Below are 26604 nucleotides of genomic sequence, written 5' to 3' on the forward strand. Positions count from 1 at the left end.
CGTTCAGGTGGGAAACATCTTTTAAGGGTCCCTGGCTCTAGAGAGGCCTGCTTGGCATCAACCAGGGCCAGGGCCTTTTCGGTCCTGACCCCGGCCTAGTGGAATGCTCTGTCTTACGAGACTAGGGCCTGGCAAGATTTGCTTGCATTTCACTGGGCCTGTAAGACAGAGCTATTCCGCCAGGCATATGGCTAACGCCAGGCGGTGCTCCCCCCCCCCGTGGAGGGGGGGGTTAAACCATTGCCCCTATGTGAACTCAGATGCTGCTGTCCACACCCAACAGTGTATATACTTGCTCTGGAAGAACTGCTGTGTGAAACATCAAATCTAAACTATGTGCTGCTTTTAATTATTTTAATTAATTATATGTAAATATATGACACTTATATGCTTGCATATTTAAATGATTGATGTAGTGTTTTTAAAGTTTTAATGGTTATTTGATGTTAGTGTTTGTTATCTGCCCTGAGCCTGCGAAAGCGGGGAGGGCGGAATATAAATGTAATAAATTAAATTAAATACTGTGGTGTTGATTGTTGTGGATTTTCCGGGCTGTACAGCCGTGGTCTTGGCATTGTAGTTCCTGTTGTTTTGCCAGCAGCTGTGGCTGGCATCTTCAGAGGTGTAGCACCAAAAGACAGATCTCTCAGTGTCACAGTGTGGAGAAGATGTTGGCAGGTAATTTATATCTACTCAGGAAGGTGGGTTTGGGCTGAGTCATCCTGTAAGAGTTTCCCAGGGTGTGGAATGCTAATGGAGGGAGGCTTCACTGTATCCTGAGGAGGTTCTTTTGCATATGGATTGGTGCTTGATATGCTAATCTTCTCTGCAGGGCTATTGTAGGATGTAGAGTATTGTGTTAGCCTGGTGTTTTTCAGGACTGGAAACCATGCTCTATTCATTCTTAAAGTCTCTTCTTTCCTGTTGAAATTGTGCTTATGCTTATGAATTTCAATGGCTTCCCTGTGCAATCTGACGTGGTAGCTGGAAGTGTTGTCCAGTATTTTAGAGTCCTGGAATAGGATACTGTGTCCTGTTTGAGTTAGGCTATGTTCAGCCACTGCTGATTTTTCCGGATGGCCAAGTCTGCAGTGTCTTTCATGTTCTTTTATTCTTGTATGGATGCTACGCTGTGTGGTCCCAATGTAAACTTGTCCACAGCTACAGGGTATGCGGTATACTCCTGCAGAGGTGAGGGGGTCTCTACTGTCTTTTGCTGACCGTAGCATCTGTTGTACTTTTCTGGTGGGTCTGAATACTGTTTGTAAGTTGTGCTTTTTCATAAGCTTTCCCATCTGATCAGTGGTTCCTTGATATATGGCAAAAACACTTTTCCTGTGGGAGACTGTTTTTCCTTAGTTGTTTGATTTATCCTTGGTTTATCCTCTGATTTCATTTCTGGAGTAGCCATTTGCTTGAAGTGCGTGGTTTAGATGATTAGTTTCCTCGTTGAGAAAGTGTGGTTCACATATCCGTCTTGCACGGTCTACTAATGTTTTTATTATGCCTCTTTTCTGTCAAGGGTGGTGATTGGAGTTTTTCTCTAAGTTGGAGTTTTTGTGTAACTTACACAAAAACTCCAATCACCACCCTCGACAGAAAAGAGGCATAATAAAAACATTATTAGACCGTGCAAGACGGATATGTGAACCACACTTTCTCAACGAGGAAAGAAGAGACTGTGACCTCTGAAGATGCCAGTCACAGCTACTGGCGAAACATCAGGAACTACAATGCTAAAACCACGGCTATACAGCCCGGAAAATCCACAACAACCATTGTTCTCCGGCCGTGAAAGCCTTCGACAATATACTGTGGTGTATCCATTACTATGTATGAATGTGAAAGTTGGACAATGAAGAAAGCTGAAAGGAAGAGAACTGATTCATTTGAAATCTGGTGTTGGAGGAGTTTTAGGAAAACCATGGACTACCAAAAAGACAAAAAAAGCATGTTCTAGATCAAACCAAGCATGAATTCTCCCTAGAAGATAAAATGACAAAACTGAGGCTATCATACTTTGGTCACATCATGAGAAAACAAGACTCACTGGAAAAGACAATAATGTAGCAACAATTGAAATCAGTAGGAAGACTTGACTCAATAAAGGATGCCACAGCCTTACATAAGTCGGAAGCAGCTTGATAGCACATCACATGGCACAGTTCTGAAGCCTGCATTTGGACATCAAAATAAATTGCAAGTTAGCTGAAGCATTTCTTTCTTCAACCTCAGCATATTGCATGAGGGAGCATACAACACTGGCGACTGAGAGTTTTGTGTCATCACCAATTCACTCCAAATTCCCAGTGTCTCAACTGAGCAAAAGAGTCTTTAAAGTACGTTCCTCAACCATTAAAGAGTGCTCATCAGCATGAGGGAAATCTAAGAGTTTAACAGTATCTTGGCAGCAGCAGAAGAACTGAACCTCCCTGGAGAGATATCCTTTGAATCCATGAGGTGCTCTGCTTTGAATGACCAGCTGGCAGCATACATAGGCAACTTAGCCAAGGGATCCATTTCCTACAGAAGATGCACCACTCAGACTTTAGGGATATGTGAACATATGAATAAGACATCCTTATAGAAGACCGATGCCATTACACACAGCTCTCAGTCTGACTCTGCTTGGTCTGAACAGGGTCTGAAATGCGTTATGTATTAAATGTGACAAGCATTTTCAAACTAATACTTAACATGTTTTGGAACATCAGCCGTTAAAAACAGTTCAAAAATTACTGCAGGGTAAGCTGGAGTACCATTTGAATAGTACCATTGTTGTCTATCACTTGTTTTCCAAAGTATAACCAGGGTGTCAATAAATACATTGCTACGTCAACTGGAAACTCTCCAGGGCTCTCTAAATATATCAGTCTGCAAGGATGAACCAACCAATTTAGTCTTGTACCCCTCTGCAGAGGTTCAGGGCATCCTACAGTCTAATCCTCACCAAATATTGCCCCTGATCATGGCAAAGTCATTGTTGACACTTGCCCTACTGCTAGATCACAACCCAACTGTTCATCCTAGAGCACAAAAGTCAAGGATGACCAAATGCCATGAAGCCATTATTATATGGGCAGCCTCAGTAAAGGCAACATTGAAGTTGCCCGGGATTAAACCTCCCAGGGTCCTCAGCATCAAGTCCAAGACCAACTGCACATGGTCAGACAAATCAGGTGAGCAAAAATAAGACCTTACAGTCTATTCGAATCACCCAGCATCAGATGAAAACACTCAGTATTTGGTCTTTGTGGCATGGGAAATCTGGCATTACTGAAGAGCACAATGATTCCATCTCCCTGGCCAATGTGCCTATGCTGGTGCTACAATAAACAAGGCACAAATGAGATAGGCTTGGACCACCTACCCCATCCTATCAGGTCTTGGGTGATGCAAACCAGAGTGGCTCCTTCATCCAAGGTTAGATCCTGGATCAAGCAACAGCATCTTAAGGGTCAATGGCATCTAGAGCTCTGATACCTGGAAGAAGGAGGAGAGAGGGGACGAGCTCTCTCACCCAGCATGTCCTACTCCCACTGCCCTATCTCCCCCGTTTGGAACAGTGAAAATCCTCTGTCCCCTGTCCATTGTTGATTTCAAACTAGGATTTATTGTTGGGAAAAACGCATATAAGAAGGTGAGCAAAAAGAAATGCATGCTGACCATGCAATTTTCAAATATGATCTTAAAAAGATTTTTTTTGAACAACTGAAGAGCAGAATGGCTTTTCATATGGATTTAACACAGAGAAATAACCAAAAATATATGGCTCGATATAACAGAGTTTACATAATGCCATTAAGCCTGTTGTCCTACAGGCAACTCTGAAGCCCATGAGTCTAAAGCAGAAGAGATTGCTGATCTGCTGTATCACTAAAATGGCCCCAGTAAACATCTCTGTCCTCATTATTACAAATGCATTTCACATTTATGGGATGTGTCACCCTTAATTCCAGGCAGATTAACTGGGAACTGCACTGAACAGAAAACACACAAAACATAACAAGGCTTACAATATGGAATGAAGTGAAACATTACAAGAGAAAAAGGCTCTCATCATTACAGATTTTCGGCGTGCGCTCAGGAGGTTTTAAATGTCAGGTGTGGAGGCAACACACTCTTTCCAAGCTTGCGTGCCAATTTCATTATGTTCATCTGAGAGCCAGAACTGGGTTTCCTGTTGACTGTATGTAGTTGGTGGTAAGGCCACGTTCAGCATGTGAAACAACCCTTAGACACATCACAAATGAATGGAGCAGCCTTATCATACGACCAACATTCAACCTATTGAGTGCTACACCCATCAGACCCTATCAAGTGTCTGTAATCATTTTACAAGACAGCACAAAAAGGTTCAAATTTGCCATTTTCACTAATGCACTTCAGGGCCAAGAAGAGAGAAATAATGAGCATGGTCTCTTAATTATGGTAAACCGACTGCAGGGGAGAAAAAACTGTCACTACAGAGAGGATAACATGAAGCAGAAGTATGACTGCAATATTCCTTTTTTACTGCCCTTCCCCCAATTCAGCAGCACATTCATGCATTGATACAACAGAATACAGATCAGACGCTGCATGACGCTGCATTACACTGAGTGAGACTGCTGGTTTATCAAGGTCAGTACTGTCTACACCTTGACTAGCAGTGGCTCTCCAAGATTTCATTTTTCATACGGCCTACTACCTGATCCTTTTAATTGAAGATGCTGGGAATTGAAACAGGGACCTTCTGGACACAAAGCAGAGCCCCACTCAAACAAACGGAACAGAGAGACAATTTTTCCAAGAAGCACTGCAAATTCCCATGGGATCAGACGAGCATTTGGCACTCTATCAACTTCCTCCAGAAATTGAGGAGAGAAGAATGATATAAGGACTTGGAGTCCTCATTTTGGAGAAAGGTGGGATATAAATGAAGTTCTTTTAAAAAAATGACTACCAAGTCATTTCTTTTTGGTTCTTTCTCTATAAGTTTAAAAGATCTGAAAAATCACTGGAAAATGCACATCATCACAAGAGTAACAGTTTGTAAAGATAAATTAAACAGGCATGCCGGGAATCTCCCCCCAAAAATCCTCACAAATTCAGGTAACATTTTGTCGTAGTTTTCGGGATAGATATTTGTTGGCATGTCAGTTCCACAGTGCAATAAAACCACAAGAAGAAAGGAAGGGAGTCTCTCTCGTACTGGATCGATTTCCATTGAAGCACACAAGCCACTTAGTTCAGCAGAACTCTCGTGAAGAATGCTTCATTGGTGCACTTGACAACTCAAAAGCCTTTTTTTTTTTTGCACACCAGGCTTGAAAACAGTTTGACATTCCTATGCACTACACAGAAGAAAAGCCCACGACTCGTTTTCAGATACTGACAGGCATCCTAGATGACACGTTCTCAGACCTTTCTTTCTTTTTTTAACCACCTGACATTTAGGTGCTTCAGAGGGCCCAAGAGCTGTCCATTTTGCGTACAGGATGGCAACCTACATCAAACCCTGCAATGCCCTCTGCCTATGCATCCAGGATAAGCTCCCGTTCCCATTTGTTTGCCTTCAAGGGAGATTCGGCAAACTGGAAATCGTTACTTATTTCCATCCTGCCCCTAGCACTAATATTCCCCCCACCCCGCCTCCCTTTCCAAGTGATGCTTCCCCAGTTCTTATTAAGTGGGGAGGGACTCAGAACTGCAGGCTTCCTTCCGTCCTCCCTGACTGGTAACAGTCAACCTTTCTGACTGGCGGTGGAGGGAAAGGAGGTAATTTCTCCATCTCTACCACAAGCTCACTGGGGCTGGCAAACACTTCCACCCAGAAAACAGCATGCGCAGGGACAAGCAAGGAGCCTTCCATGGTGCTTGCAGGTCTCTAGATGGAGGCCAGAGATCCCCAAGTAAAAAAGAGTGTTGACCTGCCATATCTTTCAAGCCAGCAGCCTCAGCAAACATCTAGCTGCTCAGTGTCGGAAATGCATTGTGTGCCCATGAGACGTGTCATCTCTCGTGGGACGTGAAAGGGGAATTATGGCAATTTGAAAATTATTAGAATGGCGGTTTTTTTTTTTAATTGGAAGAGACAGAATCTTTACCATATGAAGTATTCGCTAATTGTTAGCCTAAATTTAAGTGGATTTGGAGTTAATAGATATTGGTAAAATTAATAAAGTAGATATTTTATTTAATTGTTAGCTTAAATTTAAATATATTTGAAGTTAACAGATAGTAATAGATAATAGATTTTAAGTTAATAATAATAGATTTGAAGCTAACAGATAGGGCTTAGTTTAACAAAAGAGAATGTAAACATGATATAATGAATTATAGAAAAAGGGGATAGATTAGGAATAGATTAAGATATAGGACTGGAAAGCTGTTGGAAGTCCTGAAAAAGGGGGGGGGGGAAATGGTGGGGGGAAATGATATTGAGATGTTATTTGAACGTTGTATGTATTAATATTCTCACCTAATAAAAAAAATTTTTTTTTAAAAAAAGAGACATGTCATCTGAGCTCCTAACTGATTTGAATGAGAATTGCTCTGAATGCAAGTGAAACCTTACCTGACAACCCCAATAGGAAAAGAAATGCTTATAAAAAACCAGTGGGTTGGGTTTCAGAATTAAATCTTCTCTGTTTTAAATTTCTCCTTTCACTACCAAAAGCAACAACAGCATCAGCAGAACCTTGTAACTTCTTGTCCCCATTCTGGGAATCAGAGTAGGGATGGCTTCTCTCCAACACTACTTTTAAACACAATCACACGACAACTGATCTGGGAAGGTGTTAGAGAAGAAAACCTGGCCGTTTCAGAAACACCCTGATCCTCCATAGGTATGTCTGCTTCACAGTCTGAGAACCACCTTTGAGTAAAGTGTCCAGTAGCACCTTTAAGACTAACCAACTTTACTGTAGCATAAGTTTTCGAGAACCACAGTTCTCTTCGTCAGATCTGATGAAGAGAACTGTGGTTCTCGAAAGCTTATGCTACAGTAAAGTTGGTTAGTCTTTTTTTAATAAGTATTTTATTGGTTTTCTCATAGGGGAAAAAGGGGGGTAGAAAGGAAAAGACATCATAGTAACATCATAAAATTTGCTTGAGTCAGCATTCTACTTATCTACACATTTCACCTTACCAATCATTTAACTGTATTAGTAGCAAATTACAATACTGCCTTTATATGGTTACTACGTTCAAGTCTTTATATTTGTTTTTTATCCGGTTGTAAAAAGGGGTCCATGGAGCAGCAAAATCTTCTTCCATTTGTCCTTTCATTAGTGAGGTTAATTTGTCCATTTCTGCATTTTCCATTATCTTTGCTATTACTTCCTCCTGTTGCCGTATTGTTGATCGTTTCCAATAAGATGCTAGTAGATTCTTGCTGCTGTTACTCCATGTATTATGAAATATTTCTGATCTTTATCCAACTCTTCTGGTGTACAGTTTAACAAAAATATCTCAGGTTTAAAGGGAATTGTAATCTGTAGGATTGTTTGCAATAGTTCATGCACCATTATCCAGAATTTATGTACTTCTTTACAAGTTCCACCACATATGATGAAATGTTCCTGTACGTTTCACGCATTTCCAACAGTTATCTGACATATTTTTATACATTTGAGCAAGTCTATCTGGAGTTAAGTACCATCTATAAAACATCTTATATAAATTCTCTTTAAATGCAACTGATTTCGTTATTTTAACATTCACTTTCCATATCTTATTCCATTGCATCGTGTCAATACTACATCCTAAATTTGGTGTCCATTTAGTCTTATATTCTTCTACCCCCTCATTTTTCTTCCTCCTTTGCATTAAAAATACATACATCTTTTTTAATCAATTTCTCATCGGAATCACAAAGCGATTTTTCAAAAGCATTTTGTTCTATATAAAAGCCTCCCAATTTTTTTATCCTTATTATATCTGGACTCAATCTGGGTCCTTGACCACCAATCTAAACTGATTCCTTGCCTCTGTAGTTCCTCTTTTGTTTTTAATATTCCTTTATTGTCTAGAAGGTCTTTATATCTAATACTCTTATCCAAAGAAAATACATTTGGTTGTGAGAACGCTTCTAACAGTGATACCCATTGTAGAACTTTAGAGTAGATTGACAATATAGTTTTTTCCCACATTGTTATAAGGGATTTTCTAATCAAATCGTTCTTAAAGTATTTATGCCCCTTAGTTTTCCCATACCATAAAAATGCATCCCATCCTAGGAGCAAGTCATATCCTTCTAGTGCCAAGAGTCTTTGATTTTCTAAGAGAATCCGTTCTCTCATTCACACTAAGCAGCACGCTTTATAATACATTTTCCAGTCCGGTAAGGCAAAACCAGCATTCTCTTTCAGATCTCGGAGCATTTTCAATTTGATTCTTGGTTTTTTTCCCTTGCCAGATAAATTTAGACACTGACTTGTTTATCTCTTCAAAGAAGGACTTATTAATACAAATCGGGATGGTTTGGTATAAAATATAATCCATGGTAGTATGTTCATTTTGATGGTTGCAATCCTTCCCAGCAGCGAAAAGTATAATCCTTTCCATCTCTCTAGATCACTCTTAATCTCTTGAAGCAGTTTCACATAGTTGTCTTTCATTAACTAATTACACTTGGATGTTAAATAAATCCCTAGATATTTTACCTTCTTTTCTAATTGAAATCCTGTCATTCTTATTAGTTCCATTTTGGGGGTTATTGTCATATTTTTAGTTATCACTTTTGTTTTCTGATAATTAATCTTCATTCCAGCCATCAACCCATATTCTTTGGGGTAGTGCATTAGTTGCTCTATTGATTCCAAGGGCTCTTCTAGTATAAATAATAAGTCATCCGCAAACACTTGTACTTTGTACTTACGGCCTTTAAAAGATGCTCCTTTGATTGCCGCGTCACTCCTTACATTTCTCATCAGTATTTCCAACATCAAAATAAGTATTAGTGGTGAAAGAGGACAGCCCTGTCTTGTTCATTTTTCAATACATATCGCTGGTTAGTATTAAAGGTGCTACTGGACTCTTTTCTATTTTGCTACTACAGACTAACACGGCTAACTCCTCTGGATCTTTGAGTAAGTGCTTCTCCACTGCAGAAGTAGATAACTGCAGTTTCTTAACAGTCTGATTCTACTGTAAGAGCCACTGGACAGTATTCATATACTGTATCTGATTTAAGGGAGGGGGGGCAGGTAACTGTCATTTGTAGATGAGCAGACGATACACAAGCAGTGTGAAGATCCAAATGGATCTCTCCATAAAACGATGGGGGGGAAATGTAAGGTGAACACTTGGAACAAAAAAACCTCTCACAATCCTAATTTCATATATATATTGATGAGATCCTAACTATGACTACCCATGAATGAGAACATGGGATTTTCATGGAAAGCTCGTGCCACTGAAAACACCAACTCAGTGCACACAACTGAAAGACAAAACTCAAGCTTGAGAATTATTAGAGAAAAGTATTGTAAATAGAAAGTACTGTAAATAGTGAGAATACCGTGCACATTTCTAGTCAACCGCACTTTGAAATGGGAAAACAGATCCCAAACAGAGCAATCTGAAGTGTCAAAGTGTAGAGCACCTCTCCTGCAAAGAAAGGCTAAATCATTTAGAGCTCTCTATATCTTCAAAAAAAGAAAAACGAAGACAAATGTAAAAGAGATTATATAAAATTATGAGCCTTTTCAAGAAAGCAAACCCTCCCTATCTCCCGTTATATCAGAATGGGGGAGGTCATCCCACGAACGATTGGCAGCCTGTTCAGGACTGATAAAGGAAGAGCTTCCTTATGTCACACATATTTAGATGATTGAATCTACAACAGTTATGTAGTTTATAGCTGCAAGCTTATCAGCTTCAAAAAGATTAAGCAAATTTATCCAGTATGGAATCTCTTAACAGGCATTTATTACACCTTAACACAACTTCCGTATTCACAGGTAGTACACCTCTGGGGACCAAATATTGGTACAAACACAGGAAGGCCCATGACCTTGCCATGCTTGTGAACAAACCACAGGCATCAGGCTATGCACAGCTGGTCACAAAACGCTGCACTACATGGGCAATGTTTTCTATTCTCAAAACTGATGCGCTCCTAACACATGCAACGCAAGAAAACAAACCCATCCCAGTCAAGTGACAGGAATCTACTACAAGGTTCCTGGACAATTACCCTAATGGGAGCCATTTCTGAAACAACCCTCTTTTTATACCAGTCATCTAGATTTTATTACTGCTAAATAATTCACGTAATTAACAGAGATGCAATTTGGCACACCTCTCTCTAGTCAGTATTAAAAAGTATAGTTGAATCCCCCCCCTCCAGAACACTACAGATTCAGACCAGAAATTACTGGTTAACAGAATAGGATATGGAGATTTTGGGCTCCCTAATATCACGGAGAGTGGGAAGGCGGCATGGTACAGTTTGATCTTATCAGATCTTGGAAGCTAAGCAGCATTGGTACTTGGATGGGTGACCACCAAGAAAGACTCTGCAGAGGAAGGCACTGGCGAACTACCTCTGCTTTTAACTTGCCTCAAAAGCCCCTTGTTGGGCCTTGACAGCACATATATACACAATGCTGCTGAGCAACTGAAGGGATCTTTTTTACGGACCTGGCCTTCCTGCTAGAGCACTGTCTATTTGTATTTGTTTACTGTTGCATTTGATCTACAAGAAAGCAGTTTACAGGGGTGTTCTCATGGCAAACCTCCCCCCCCCATACACACACCCATGGCTCATGGATGAAATTCCAACAAATTTCTCTGCAACACCCACCATAAACGCAGCACGAGAAGAAAAGAGACAGCAGATGCAGGAATGTAATAGGACAGATTGTACTTTGTACTACAACCACAATCAAAATTAATTCCAGGGGAAGTCTGTGCTGAAAACAAGTTATGAACGCCAGCTCAAAGTACCCCTCACCATCCCTACGAAGCAGATTTGCATGCTCCTATTCTCAACCTGGTATTTGATAATTTTGCGACATTTAGGTTTTCCAAAGAAGTATAGATGGGTGAGAAGCCATGTCAAGCTAATGACATTATGCAGGGAGAAGTACCAGAAGTTTAAGTAAGAAGCAACTGGACTGGTATGAGTAGCACAGATCATGATCCAATGAGGCAAGGGAAGGAAGCATAGAAGCAGTCCCTTCTGGAAACTGGGAGATTTGGCAATAAGCTTTAGCCCCATTGAAATCCCACTGACTTCCATGGGATTTCAACAGACAGTATGCCGAATTATGTTTCCAAATCACTCCTCCACAAGGATGGTCTCTCACACACCCCTTTTTGACCCCAGAATTTGAAGCATCAAACAATTAAATATTAAAGGTAGAGGATCCGCTACACTTGAATTTATTACATGTCCTCTCCAACTTAAAATTCAGATTTTATTCAATCAGGACAACATGGTTTTTTCCCCTCCCTTCTCATATTTTATCTCTCACAACAATCCCATGAGATAACTTAGGCTAATCCAAGATCCTCTAACGAAATCAATGGGGGGGGATTTGGACCCAGTCTACTCAGTGCTAGACACACTGACTGACACATCACACTTTGCCACTACCTTCTAAAAATGTTTAAAACTTTAAAAAAGAAATCAGGACCATTCCCACATAAGCTCAATGAATGCAACTCTCCCAGTGGAAAAATGCAAGATATGTGTCCCAGTGCGTGAAGAGTTGTGAGCTGTAGAGAAGGAAGGAAGGAAACTGGGTCTTGAAAGAATGCGACAGAGGCTACTGCTGTTTGTCTCTGACTGTATGAACATACGGCACCTACCTTAGCTGTATCCCTGGGTTACACGGAGGCACCTACCTGTATGTCTGTGTCTTTCACAGGCTCCAGTGGCTCAAAAGTTGTGACCGCACTGAGACTCTCTAGCCTCTGAGAGATGTGGGATATGTCAAGCCCTCTGGACCCGAGGAGAACCGATCTATGAGGGGAAGGAAGAAGATTACGGGGTACTTTCGCACAAGGCGCAGAAGTCTCCGTTTTCGATCAGTGATAATGATTATTATACACAGCATTTCCATTTGAGGTATCTTAAAGTTACAGTTATCAATCTGATCAACACATCATTTGCCGCTGGACTGCCTTAGAACCTACAAGTATTGAAATTAATCCGGGTTGATCTTTTTTATGCATGGAAAACCTAAGTGGTCCACCAAGTGTCCAGATTGCTAGCCATGGAGAGACAAGCCGGGGGATTTTCAAATTCTACTTTATGGTTCTCTTGTGGGCAAACTAGACATGTGGTAAAGAACTGGAAAAGCTTAAGGCGTGTGGAAGTCTTCCTGGGATGATTTCGGTTCAGATGCCTCCAAGCCAAAACAGGAAAACAGCAGCACTCATCCCTTGTTTTGCCTAAAGACTGTTGAAACATTTCTACATTGATTCGGCACCTCTAACTACGCGACAGAGAACTTTAAGCAGCCCGGCTACTTACGCCTTGACATCGGCAGTCTCCTGCGAGGTCCGAGTGAGAGTCCGGGAGCGCAGACGCTCCCCAGCCTGCTGGATCTCCTGGAGGTTACGTTCGACATGAGGGAGCTCAGCGATGCCCTCTGTCTCTGCTGCAAGTTGTTCCGCCTGTTGCAGAAGCTCGCCGAATCCTTCAGCGTCCATTTGTGGGGCAGGTTACAATTGGGCAAACCTAAGGGAAGGTGAGCAGAAGGAAAAGAAAGATGGAAGCTGTAATAAAGGCCACCAAGGGCAAAAACAGGATGGTTGCATCAGTTCGGTTTCTGCTTAACACTCATGAACGAATCAGAGGCAGAAACGGATGTAGCTGTGGAGATACAAGCCAAATACTTGCTGGTGCATAAGCCGCCATATGTCTGCCTTCATACAAGAAATTTTTTTCCATTTGTGAGAGAATTAAAGGGTTGGCGTCACAGGGCAAGTGAATCACATAGGTAAGGGATAGCATAGGTATCTAGCCCTAGGGATAGCCCCTAGGGTTAGAGATATGAAAGGCCAGAAGAACATTTTTCCTCCCCACCCACCGAGGACTTTTTTCAGTTTTTCCTAAGAAAGAATTGGGAAATACTAGGGTACACCAGAGGGGGTGGATTCCTAAGAAATTGGATGTAGAGAATAACTCTGGCCTGCTATTTATATGACCTATTTTAAAAATAGGTAGGTCTGCAATAAAACAGCAAGATTCAAGTCCAGTAACATCTTGGAAGACCAACAAGATTTTCAGGGTATAAGTTTTTGAGAGTCAAAGCTCCCTTCCATCAGATATGGAAGGGGTGTCATTGAACAACAGCACAGCTCTGAGTGCACTGCCATAGATGAAAAAACACTCGTCAATAATGCTACTGACATTGGGGCCGCGCAACCAGCTCATACAAGTAAGTACATAGGTACTGGTGAACATCAGAAATTCTTGACGGAGAAAGGAGCCGTGTGCCATACTACCAGAACCACCACAGTCTCGCTTGTGCGTAAATACGCAGGATGAACTCAGCACTCTAGAGGAAGAATGCTGAGTAGTAATCAGGAGCATGAGCTGTGAGCCAAAGAGCCCTTGGTGTCAACTTCACTTCATCCATGGACTCACTGGGAAGGCGGCCTTAAGCAAGTCAACGCGTCTCAGCCTTGGCCACCCACTTATACTATGGGAATAATACTAGCTCACCTTAAAGGGTCTCATAAGGATGAGTGAGATTTAAACATTCGAGAAAAGGACTACATAAAATACTAAGATTATTATAACCCAAGCAGTAGAGGCCTTATTGAAGAACTTGTAAAACACTGGGAGATTCTCCAATGCAAAAGGCTTTGGGGGAAATACTATACAACCTCTTATATAGGGTGGGTTTTGATGGCCAGGGCTAAACCAGTTCTAGGAATGGGATTTGATCATTGGTTAAGCATTTTAAACTTTTTTCCATTCCACCTAAATATTTCACATTCACTTAATATCTGCAAAAGCAAGAGTTTATAAAATTTATTTTTGCAGTCCTAGCCCACTTTACAATCTTCCTTAATCCTCATTTAAGAATTGGTCTGTGGCAGTTTATTTCTCTTATTAACGCCTGACTCCTGGAGCCATTGAGGGATTCCTAAAGCCAAGGCAGCCAACCCTGTACACCACTGTGCTGAAGTCGATGATGTAGCAATACAGGGCAATTCAGACTAACAGAGAGGAGGGATGGATGTAAAGACATACAACCTGCTCCCAGCAGTCTGTCATACTCTAACATGATCAAGACACAGAACCCAGGTAAGAATGAGCTTCGTATGACCAGAGTCACCAGGATGCTTAGCTCACAACCCAACCGTATGCCCTTTATATTATCCCATTGAAGTGAATGATACAGTAATCTTACATGGGGAAAAGTAAGAACATTACGCTCAGGGAATTTGGGTTGGATCCAAATTAAATTCTCCACTAATGGAAGCGCTTTCTGGCAGCAGATGTTTATGCTCCTGTCACCCTCCCTCATGCTATGGCAGCCCACTGACCTCCCTGAAATGCTGCTCATGGGGGACAGGGGACCCTCAGGAATGGCCTGAGGAGCAAATTGGGGGTTTGCAGCAGGAAATGGGAACTGTGGGAAACTGCCCCTCCCCTTCCATTTGTGAAAAATTTAGTCTGGGTCCCACCCGCTGTGTACAATCAATGAAAAAGCTTCCTTGTTGCTCCTTAACAATCGGTGGCCTCGCCCTCAGTGACAAAGATCTTGCAGGCGACTAGGGAGGAGGGGGGTTGCTGCAGTGTACCTGCTGAGCTCCTCTCCTCCCCCTTGGGGATCATTTGAATATACATGCCCTCTCTCAATGCCCATCCCACCCACCAGGAAGACAGAGCATTGCTAGGTAAAAATATACCCTAACACCTAAGCCTGAATTCATGCAAGATGCCAAGCTGCAAACTACCAGTCTGGCTCCAGACAATGGACCTCATGCGAATATCCACCACCAATACACACACCATCATAAGCCAGCATGCTCAGTTAGCATTAAGGGCAATCAGATTTCAATAAGCCAATAAACAGTGCTGAGAGTGGATGCAGAAGAGAGAGAGAGAGAGAGACTGTGCAAGGGCCATGGAGAAAAGACAATTTCATGCCCTGCAATGCAGTATAGGATGTCGCCTCAATATCTACTTGCAAGCCACTTCCCCCCCCCCCTTGGCAGAGAATGACTGTGCAATGCTTGCCAGAACAGCTTCTGCTGGCAGACAGTGACCGGAGCAGTCGCCCTCCCACCCAGTTGAAGCTGCTACTGCCGGTTCCCAGAAGGAGCAGCAGTGCGTCTGGCGCTGGCTGCCAGAACAGCACAGGCTCTGCTTTGATCCGGTTCACTTCTCTTTTTCATTAACTACCTTGTTGGGAAGACAGCAGCACAAGCACCGGAAAACTTCTCAGACAGCAATGAAGCCAATAAGCATGTCAAAAGGAAAGCACGCTCCATGGGCTGCTCCCGACAAATGTGCGTCCCTGTTTGTAGTTTTTTAAAAATGCATTACAGGGAAGTGGCTGTAAATCAGCCAAAACACACAAATCTTTGTTAATGCTGGAATGATCGGATATGCAGGCTTCGGAGCAAGTCTTGAGAGCATTACCAGAGCTAGGCCGCTACGGACAAAAACGACAAGTACAGAAAAATTTAACACCACAGTGATCTTCAAGTTATCTCGTAAATCTCTGTGGTTCCTCTTTTCTTTTTTAGAAGCAGACTCGATGCTGAAAGGAGAAAGAGCATGCCCCAAAATATTCAGATAAAAATTTTTTTAAACCCAAACCCTACATTTTTAGGAGTTTCCCCCTCCCCTTTAATTAAGGTTTAATTAAAACATGAAAACCAGAAAAAACAATACAACAGGATGATGCTAGAGTCTATCACAGCTTCATACTCATGATCTACTTTAGAGTTCCCGAAGGCATCTTATCCTTTCATTTCAGAATTCAATATTGTATGCAGCGCCCAGAATGCGTAAGATTGTAAGATGTATGTATTTTTTTTAAAAAATAGGCCAAATAAAAAGATGTTTTAAATGTTTATTCACTTAACAGAATTTATATCATGCCTTTCTGTCTTCATAAGGATAACAAGGCAGCTAGCAAATTAAAATATACACAATATAGCACATTTTAAAATGATTGAAACCAACCAAAACAATAACACATTACTAAAACAAAACTCATTAAAACCATTAAAAACAGAGCTAAAAACATAAAAAACAACAATTAATACATTTTTAAGGCCACAACACCAAATACTGAGGCATTTTGGAGTTTACAGTCCCAATGCAATAGGCACCAACTCCAGTTTGGTGTAGTAGTTAAGAGCAGCAGGACTCTAATCTGGAAAGCCAGGTTTGATTCCCCACTCCTCCGCTTGAAGCCAGCTGGGTGACCATGGGTCAGCCCCACCCACCTAACAGGGTGTTTGTTGTGGGGATAATAACATATGTTGTAAACCACTCTGAGTGGGTGTTAAGTTGCCCTGAAGGGTGGTACAAAAATCAAATGTTACTATTATTAATATTATTTGAAGGTGTACGATGCAACTTCCTTGCTGAAGCTAACCAGGTACATGACTGATCACTGCTTGGCAGAAACTTGGGTTCTGTGGTATAAGAACAGTGGGACAGAAGCGTAATAGTAAGCCAACGTTAAGCAACAGCACATCTTGAATAAAAGGGGTGCAGGGGAAGAATTGCTAGCCCTTTTTGCTGATCAACTGTCATTTAGACCTGAACTGATGAAGCATTTGGGATTTTCTTTCCAAAGGGTTATAAACATTTTAGAAGTCACAGAAGCTGTTGTCTACAGGGAGAAAATTTACTGCATTCAAGGCACTGCGGTCAGACTTTAAAGTGAGGGAAGCTCAGTTTGGGAAGTGCTAGCACAGTCAAAAATGGACCAAGCAGAGCCAGGATCTTCATATCTGGCTGGAGAAACAGCAACACAGAGAGAAGATGCAGACAGAAGAAATTAAACTAACTGCTCTAAATCCTGATTGAACACTGGGCTGAAAGCCAGGCAAAGCAAGACTCTTAACAACACAATTGATGATATGTCGGAAGCTGCTGCCATATTATGCCACTATCTGTATTTTTTTTAAAAAAGTTCTCCATTAGAATACAAAGTAGGAGGCCCCGATCTTTTTGAGCCTGTGGACACCTTTAGAATTCCGATACAGGGTGGTGGGTAGGCAATCATAAAATGGCCATGCAGGAGGTGGAGCCACACACATACACTCAGAGAAAGTTCAAGTGCAAGGAAGAAGAGGCGCAGCTTTAAAAATACACGGGGAAAGATGAGAGAGACAGAAGATAACCAACAGTGTGTGGTGGCAGTTGCCACCAAAGCAAAATTCGTTAAATCTGCACAGCCAACCACATCTTCAAGGGTCAATCAGAAGCCATGCTGGGCAAGCACCCCACCTGGCCCCACCCATTTTCTGAAAACACTTGGCAGGCACCAGATAGAGTGCTGGCAGGCACCATGGCACTCATGGGTACGATGTTGTGGGCCCTTCTTGACCAAAAAAAAACCATTAAAAGTGTCCTCTATTTACTACCTAGCATATTAGTTCATAGAATTTAAGCCAAAAACATCATTAAAAAATGTTGAGAGTCTGGCAGAGTGGTTATCTTGTAAGATTAGCAATAAATTTAGAAGTGCAACCATAGAGTGATGGTGCAACCCTTCCCTCTTTCATCTGGTAAAATTGACAGCCTTTTGTCCATTTCACAGCTTTCTTCTAGAAACCTGCAAGGAGGAAAAGCAGGAAGCGGGGAGGGGGGGGGACCAGGTGCCCACATACAACCCCCCCCAAACAGAAATAAATAGGTCAATTGTCCCCTGACATCGCTTGGGAAATTAACAGTGGTAGAAACCAGAGCTAGACAGGTGGGGAAGATACAGACACGCAAAAAAGCTACGTGCAGGAGAGGCACTCCTCCAGAAACCTCACTTGCTGAAGCCACAATGTGATTAACAGGAATCGAAACAAGACTTACCCTGAAGCCATTCGGAACAGACCGTGGCTAGAATTTTCACCCTTTGTGTAGCCTCTGCCTCACTAGTGCCACCTCTCTCCAAGTATGAGACAGGTGCCGATAAAAAGCCGGGGAGAAAGGGAGACCCCCTTTCTAACCTCTCCCAATGGAGGCAAAGCATTTTCTTTGAACACAGGTTCCCCAGTACACCTCCTGGCTCTAAACCCAAAGTGGGGACAGCCAGTTGTCCCAGAGTACAAGAGAAGAAAACGTTTTGAAGGCCTCTCTTTCCTGCAGCCATTTCTTCAGATACTTGAAAGCACGGAAGGCTGTGTCATATGTAACAGGGGTTGATGACATGGCTGCACAGAAGTAGGTGAGCCCACAGGTCTGATGTTTATAGCACAGGGTCCTCTAGCCTGTATTCTTGCTTCCCTCACCCAAATTGTACTGTTTACCAGTCTAGCAGAGGAGACAAAAGCCATACCAGAGAAGGGGAGATTCCACATGCTTTATAGAGTACTAAGAGTCACAGCTTCTCATAGTTGGGACTTGCACAGTTGACAAAAGGAATGACCACCCCTGGCAAAAAGCCTAGTAGGAGCCCTGTCCCTTCTCTTCTCTGACCTTCTTACAACTACTGCAAATCAAAATTTGTTTCCTTTGATTGTCTATCTTTAGCCATCCTGAAAGAGGTTCAAGCAGGATTTTTCTTCCTGGTTTAAAAGTAGCCTGCTATGACCAAATAGAGGAACCGCTGCCCAAGAGTGTGCCGTGGTAATCCATGGTTGTTAGACAAGAAGAAAAGTATGACTTTCCCTTGCACCAAGCGCCAGCTGAAGGCAACACCTGCAACATTAATCTTAATGTCAGGCTCCCTGAAAACCCAGTGAAAGGAAGCACATACTATATTTACTCAAAAGAAAGATGACCCTGAATTTACGCAAAAGAAAGATGACCCTGAATTTACTCAAAAGGAAGATGATTATTCTCCCCCTAAAAAATTATACTTTCGTAAAACACAATCACAGGATGTAACTGTAATGTGTAAGCAAATTTAAGGTGGCCCCCTCACTTTTTTGATGGCACATCTGAAAAAAAACCCTAGTCTTCTGAGTCAATATAGTATATAGAACAGTAGGTCTGACATAGTATTGAAATGATACAAAGGCTTAAAGTTGAACAGGTTTAGGTGCCTCTTGTTTGTCTTGTGAAAACTTAAATCTGCAGATACATGTCAGAGAATCTCCTAAGATTTCGTCCATATGGGCAGAGCTTAAAATGGGAGGTGGAAAATCATGCGGAAATGCTATAAATTCACTTTGTGACACCACAAAATGCTACAGGAACAAACGAGAGATACAAGAGACAAACGTGTCTTGCTCACGAGCAATTAATTTAAGCAAGGAGAAGCAGTGATGGGTCATGTAAGGATTGATATACTGGATTAAATATGTTCTGACATTTAAACAATCAAAGTGTGTGCCGTTTAAACCCAGTATCATGTCTCCAACAGCAGCCAATGTCAAATGATTGAGAAGGATATGAATCTACAGCAAAAAAAATGTTGGAGTTATTTTAACACATGCACTCTGTGTCCAGACTGTTTAGGATTCAGACAGACTCTGTTCATTTATCATAGCTCTAGCCCTGCAATGCAGGTCCACCTGAGGAAACGCTGTACTGCCAATGGCCAATGCCCATTTGCAATGCAAACAATTGTGAGTAGTAAAGGAAATGACCCTGTGTAGTCTCAATGCACAGTCCTATCCACAGTCAAAAAGTAACAGCCCACATTGCTTTGCCTGAGAGGACAGCTCCTTGGAGCCCTACTAATACTCTAAAGCAATCCTCCTCAGTGCAAAAACTTTGCATACCATGATGGCCGCATTCACACCAAATCCAGGGTGCACTTTTAGAACCTTATTTAAAAACAGAATTACTCTGAGACCAAGAGAATCCAAGCATGCCCAGATCTAAAAAGCGTGCTAAAAGCATTCCAATTAGTAGTGCAATTCCCAGCACTTGGTATCCACCCCTCCATCCCTGGAGTGCTAAAGCACCACGCAAAAAGGATCATTTCTTTCAGCCAACAAAGGCAGAAATTCATGGGACTAATATCTCTTTCACGCAAAATGTCTTTACAAGATTCAGTATACAGAAAAAGCAAAGGGGGGGGAGACGGAATAATCGCTTCAGCAAAGCAACAGAGCACACGAGCAGCACAGAAGTGAATGAGTTAATTACAGGGGTTAAAACAGCTTTAGATAATCCCACATGAAAGCAATATGCGCCCGTTTCGGTGAGGAAAAAGAGATCATGGCAACAAAAGCCAAAATCTGAAGCATAAGCTAAGAACAAAACATAGATTTCCCCTTTGGCCATTGCACTGGAGTGTTTGAAGGAGTCCACCCCTATTGGTTCTTGAGAAATCTTCTCTCCTGCTGCAAAAATGACTGCAGCCAGATTCTGTCAGGGAAAAGATATGCTGCCATTTTGCTCAGTTACAGAAACCCTGGGACAGTTACAAATTGGAGCAGGATCTTATGCTGAGACTCTTTAAGATTAATCAAGATTAGGCCCTGTTTATAATCAGAGACCACTGGACCATTCTCAGGAGAAAAAAAACACCGTTAATTGCGCCAGATGCGCAAGCAAACCGCTACGAAGGAAAATGCCAATAGTGCCTAGCGGGGACACCCTGAGATGCATCCCATTTTGACTGGCTTATTCATGAATGGAAATAGGAAATGGCCGCAAATCTTTACCATATTAGAAGAATTAACAGTGCCTGATAAAAGCAACAGGCAGCCCCAGGAGATATGAAGTAATGAATGCATTTTTATGAGTACCTCTGGATAACAAAAACAGCCCAGTCCATGCTTCTGCCAGTTATTGACTGTGAGAATCTATCTCAGCAACATGTTTCCCTCCATGCAGATGTGTACAGGGGTGGCCCAAGGACTTGCAGAAGCCTAGACATGCCTGTCCTACTCTCCCCCTCCCTCTAGCCAGCCCAGGCAATGACACTGGGGATGGGGCAGTACCAGGTTGTCCACTGAGAGCCAGTTGGGTGTAGTGGTTAAGAGCGTGGGACTCTAATCTGGAGAATGGGGTTCGATTCCCTTCTCCTCCACTTGAAGCCAGCTGGGTGACCTTGGTTCAGTCACAGCTCTCTCCGCCCCACCCACCTCACCGGGTGATTGTTGTGGGGATAATAATGACATACTTTGTAAACCGCTCTGAGTAGGTGTTAAGTCATCCTGAAGGGCAGTATATAAATTAAATGTTATTATTGTTGTTATTATTTTGATGTCCCCACCTTCTGGCACCCTAAGCAACTGCCTAGGACCTTCTAGTGGGCAAGCAACTCCTGGGGGTGTATGACCAAGTCACAGTAGTCTCCAGTAGAATGATTTAGAAGTATTCAGGTTATTTTATAATACAGGTATAGTAACTGAATTACTTTAGACTGTAACACTCATCAACTAACAGGGAGTTACAGTTAGCTGTATCAATGCAGCTTCCCAAACTGTAATCCATCAGAGCTAGCAAAGTAGAGTGACATACACTGTAATCCTAAACTGAGTTACTCTAGTCTAGGCCCATTAATTTCAAAGGGCTTAGACTGGAGTAACTCTGTTTAGGATGTAAGTGATGGAAGCGCGAACTGCAAACCCCGTGGATTCAAATATCAGCTCTACTATGAAGGTACCTAAGTGGTCCTACCAAACCAAAGAGGAGAGGCATTAAGTGGTGGTCCCCATCAAGCCCCAGAGACTGCAACATATTTTCTGATGGGTTTCATTGACAGTTAAGAACATAAGCAGAACATGTTGGATGAGACCAGTGATCCATCTTAGGCTAGCATCCTGTCTCACACAGCAACAACCAGTTATTCTGGAGGGCCAAACAAATAGGGCACAGAAGCTAATACCCTCCTCTGATGTTGCCTTCAAGCACTGGTATTCAGAGGTTTGCAGCCAATGAGCGTGGATGTTCCCTTTAGCCACCATGGCTAAAGCCATTGATGGACCTCTTCTCCATGAAGCTAATTCCTTTTAAAAGCTATTACTGACAGGAGGGGAATTTCAAGATTTGGGTATAAAGATACCTTTCACTTCTCGGGCAGAACTCTAGGGACACCCACACTTCAGACTAAGCTAAGGCCCCAAGGCTTATATAATTATATGATCGCAAATTATTTCCACGATGTGCTCTTTGGGGACAGAAAGCTATTTGGAATAACTGCTATAAGCTGCTCTGAGCCCAGGAGGTAAAGTGAAATACAAATGAAATACATAAATCCTCTGCTTCAGCCTTCCCACCATTTGCAATTTTGCTAATACCCACCTACTTCAAAGGGATGTTGTTATTAGAAGAATGTATGCCATATGTGTATGTGTGTTATGTGGTGTCTAGTCATCTCCAACCTATGAACGAAAGACCTCCAAAACGTCCTATCATTAACAGAATTGCTCAGATCATGCAAATTGGACGACGTGGCTTCTTTTATTGAGTCAAGCCATCTGATTTTAGGTCTTCCTCTTTTCCTATTGCTTTCCACTTATATGCCATATGCAGGGAGGCAAATATGAGCTTAGAGTACTGGCAGAAAACAAAGTAGCAAGCAACTGGGAGAAGAGGAGAGCAGGACCTTTAAGAGAAAAAATTAGCATGGGGGAGTATTTAAAAGACTGTCAAGTATCAGGAGTTTTAAACCACCCATTGGCTCAGGATCAGGAAGTTTGTTGAATAAGCAAGGTATTTTGCACCAGGAATTATAAACATTTTTCTATTGATTCTATACTCCAATATGACAAGACCTACCTATAAGTACAGCAAAAACTTCGAACTATCCCACCACTACCCAGTTCTGACCTCTGTCATGACAAAAAATTCCACAGGCTTTGCTCCCTGATCCAACAAAAAAGCCAAAGAAGGGTAAGGGGTAAACCACAACAGACCAGAAAATGTTATTCAGACTAAAACAGAGGGTTTGAACACACAAAATAACAAAAAAACAGTCTTTAATAATCAATTATTACAATAGCACAGGCTCCAAACACTAATAGGAACAAGGAGACCAAAAGAACCAATATATCTGGATGCTGGAAATATGAGAGGTACAGACTTGGTTGGAGTCTCAAAGCTTTGGAATATGGTTAAATGAATTAACTTTATACTGAATTAAAGAAACATCAAAAATAAATTTAGTAAGTATAATCAAACACCACGACATGCATTTAATATAATATGTGCACTGCAAAAATTTCAATTTGAGATTATTATTTAAATATAAAGTATTTGTGTTCTGCTCTTTTTAACACTGTTGTAGCTGTATTTTTTCCTTTTAAATAAAATTGTCTAGTTGTGCAATAATAACAAAGCCATTGCGGGTCTTCCGGCCAAATATTTCTCTTTTAGACTAACCTACCTCATGAGTTTCAAGGAATGAATGGGAACAAGGAGGGTATTTTATCTATTTAAAATATTTCTATGCTGCCTTTCCACCAAAACAGTCTCTTCAAGATGACAAACATCAAAGCAATAAAAAATTCAACATTAAAACAACATTCAAAATAAGGTATACATAAAATAACTTTTTAAAAAAACATGTAAATTCACATAACACCAACACACTGTTATTGGCCATCCTTCCTTAATAACAGTTTCTAGGGTGCAAGCCAAACAAAACAAGTCTTCTTCCACTGGTGGAAGACAACAATAGAGGGAGATAGATGAATTTCCTTGGGGAGGTAATTCCAAAGTTTCAGTGCCACAACCAAGAAGACCTTTACTCGAATTGCCCCCCAAGAATCACATGTGCTACTCTAGACATCAAGAAAGGAAGTTAGGATAAAAAGGTAAAATAATATTAAACATACTTTAGTACACAATATCCACTCATCATATTATTATCCTATCCTTCTTTCAAGGAGTTCAGGGAAGCATAGATGATTTCCTGCCCATTTTTATCTTCACAGCTCTCCTGAAAGGTAGGTTGGACTCAAAGAGTATGCCTGGCCGAAGTTCACCCAACTAGCTTCACAGGACAGATAGGGATTGGCCTCTGGGTCTTCCAGAGTCACAATCCAGTGCGATGCAGTAGCAAAGAGCATCAGACAACCATCTGGGACCCCCACTGTACCATGAAGCTCACCATAGGCTAGTTACCCTCTCTCTGTCTAATCTACCACAGTCATTATAAAAATAAAAATGGAAAAGGAGAGAAGCCCACTCTGCCCTTTTGGCTGGCCAAAGGTTGCACACACTGTGCAACCTTTGGCCAGCCACTCTCTCAGCCTTACCTATGTCACAGGATAGCCATTTTAAGAATAAAATGGAAGATCAATATATGCTGTTCAGGGTTCCTTGGAGGAAAGGATAAAGATATACATCATCATCAAATTATTGTCTGTCACCCCCTCCATTGTAGCTGAACGCAGTAAGAATCCCCCTGACAGAGCATGCTTAAGAAGGTTCTACTCAGAACCCTACTCAGGCCAATTCAGTGGTGCTTACTCCCAGGAAAGTATTCTTAGGATGTCATGGTTACCAACTCTGGTTTGCAAAATTCCTGGAAACTTGGGAGTTTATCATTTATGCCCTGCCTTTCTCCTGAATGGGGACCCAAGGCAGCTGAGTGTTCTCCTCTTCCATTTTATCCTCACAATAACCCTCTGAGGTAGACTAGGTAGGCTGAGAGCATGTGGCTGGCCCAAGGTCACCCAGAAAGCTTGCATGGCAAAGTGGGACCCGGACATCCCAGATCCTAGTCCAACACTTGAACTACCACATCACACTGGCCCAGCATGAGTTTCAGAAAGGCAGCTCAGGGACATGTAATTGGCTCATACTCCAAAACTGACATCTCCTCCAGGGGAGGCAATAGCTGGAGATTTAATTCTGGGAGAACTCCAGGCCCCATCTGGCGGTTGGCAACCCAGCACTCCCAAGCTTTCTTTTTTAAAAAAATCCTATTTTAGGTCTCTATAACGGTTTTTAAAATCCTATCAGTCGCTTCTAACCGGTACTAATTAATTACTTGGAGCTATTTGCCCGCTGAGTGGAGAAATCAGAAAAAACTAATAACCATCGAGCTCCAGGCGGGCACCTCAGCCCACAGGGGCTGCTCGCTCTCCTCCTCCCCATGCTAAGAGGAGGAAGGAACCACGAGAAGAGAGCCGGCAAGGAAGGGAAAGGGCGAGGGACGAAACGCCGCCTCAGCTCGAGCGCCTCTTACCCTCTTCAGTCCGCCTCGTTCCCGGTCGCGCCGATACGTCAACGGCGCGCCGAGGTCCCGCCGCGCGCTCTGATTGGAGGAAAGGCCGGCTTTTCCCAGGAGCCCCTGCGGCCGCGCGACAAGGTTTTAGCCCCGCCCCCTCGCCGCTTGATTGAGAAGCTAAACAAAGGCAGGGGGAAGTGGAAGCGGGAGGGAGGATCATAGAGCAGGCTCTTGCTAAAGCCCAGAAATGGCAAAAAGAGAATCTATTGTTTTCTGTTTAGGTATTTATATCAAAGTAATTTTAAGTGGATTTAGTTGTGCAAATGTTTTATTTGCGGTTAAAATTGTCCATATTTTATCTTACCAAGTATTTATGGCAAGGTATTAGCTGATGAGATATCTCACCAGCTTTTTTAAAATATATATATAATTTATATATATTTATATATATATAATTTATGGCAAGGTATTAGCTGGTTATATATATATATAATCACCAGGTAATACCTTGCCATAAATATATATATATATATTTTATAGATAGATTAGATATAATGTGTGTGTGTATATATATATATATATATATATATATATATGTATATATATAATTTATTTTTGATTTTTATTCCACCCTCCCTACATTTCCAGCGGGCTCAGGGCGGATTACAAAATACATAAAGGTTAAAAGTTATTATAGTTAACAAGTCTAAAAACATCCAATTTACACAGTTAAAATACAATTATAAATATCAACATAGCGGCACAGAATTCCACTGATCAAATTTAAAACAACTTCAGAGCACCTCTGCATTAAAGAGTTTTTAAAAATGGGGGTATTGGAGATATATGTGGGTATATTGAGTGGGGAGTGCCTTCAAGTCATAGTTGATTTATAGCAACCCTTGGTGGGGTTTTCACAGCAAGAGACTAACAGGTAGTTTGCCACTGCCTGCCTTTGCAACCCTGGTATTTGTTGGAGGTTTCCCCTCCAATTACTAATCAAGGCTGACCCTGCTTAACTTCTGGGATCTGGTGAGATCAGGCTCACCTGGGCTATCCAGGTTAGGGCATATGTGTCCATTAACAAATTGCTTCTGGTGAGCATTGAGCTAGATAATTATATTTGTCTCATTACAAACTTTAGACTTGCCATCTGTTGCATTTTATTTACTAAATTGTTGAAAACCATGCAGTGAACAAATGTACATTTGTGTAATTATAACTGCATCCTGACATCACTGTATGCAAAGAAGTGGGTTCTAGAGCCAGTGTGGCATCGTAGTTAGAATGTCAGTGTAGGATCTAGAAAGCCCGGTTCAAATCCCACTCTGGCTATAGAAGTTTGCCAGGTGACCTTAGGCCAGTCACATGTGCTTGGCCTAACCTGCCTCAC

General features: G+C 41.8%; 1 protein-coding gene across 1 annotated transcript in view; it reads right to left on the bottom strand.

Annotated features, from left to right (window-relative positions):
* NUP93 (nucleoporin 93) overlaps positions 1 to 25264 on the bottom strand; it is a 113170-nt gene extending 87906 nt beyond the window's left edge. Inside the window, exons 1-3 of the mRNA XM_055000838.1 lie at positions 25230 to 25264; positions 12470 to 12676; positions 11839 to 11956 (exon numbers count right to left, since the gene is read on the bottom strand). Coding sequence (XP_054856813.1) covers positions 11839 to 11956; positions 12470 to 12648 — 297 coding nt within the window. The 5' untranslated portion in view covers positions 12649 to 12676; positions 25230 to 25264. The remainder of the gene's footprint in view (positions 1 to 11838; positions 11957 to 12469; positions 12677 to 25229) is intronic.
* Between the last annotated feature and the right edge of the window lie 1340 nt (positions 25265 to 26604).

The sequence above is a fragment of the Eublepharis macularius genome, chromosome 16 (genome assembly GCF_028583425.1).
Source record: "Eublepharis macularius isolate TG4126 chromosome 16, MPM_Emac_v1.0, whole genome shotgun sequence".
Taxonomy (NCBI): Eukaryota; Metazoa; Chordata; class Lepidosauria; order Squamata; family Eublepharidae; genus Eublepharis; species Eublepharis macularius.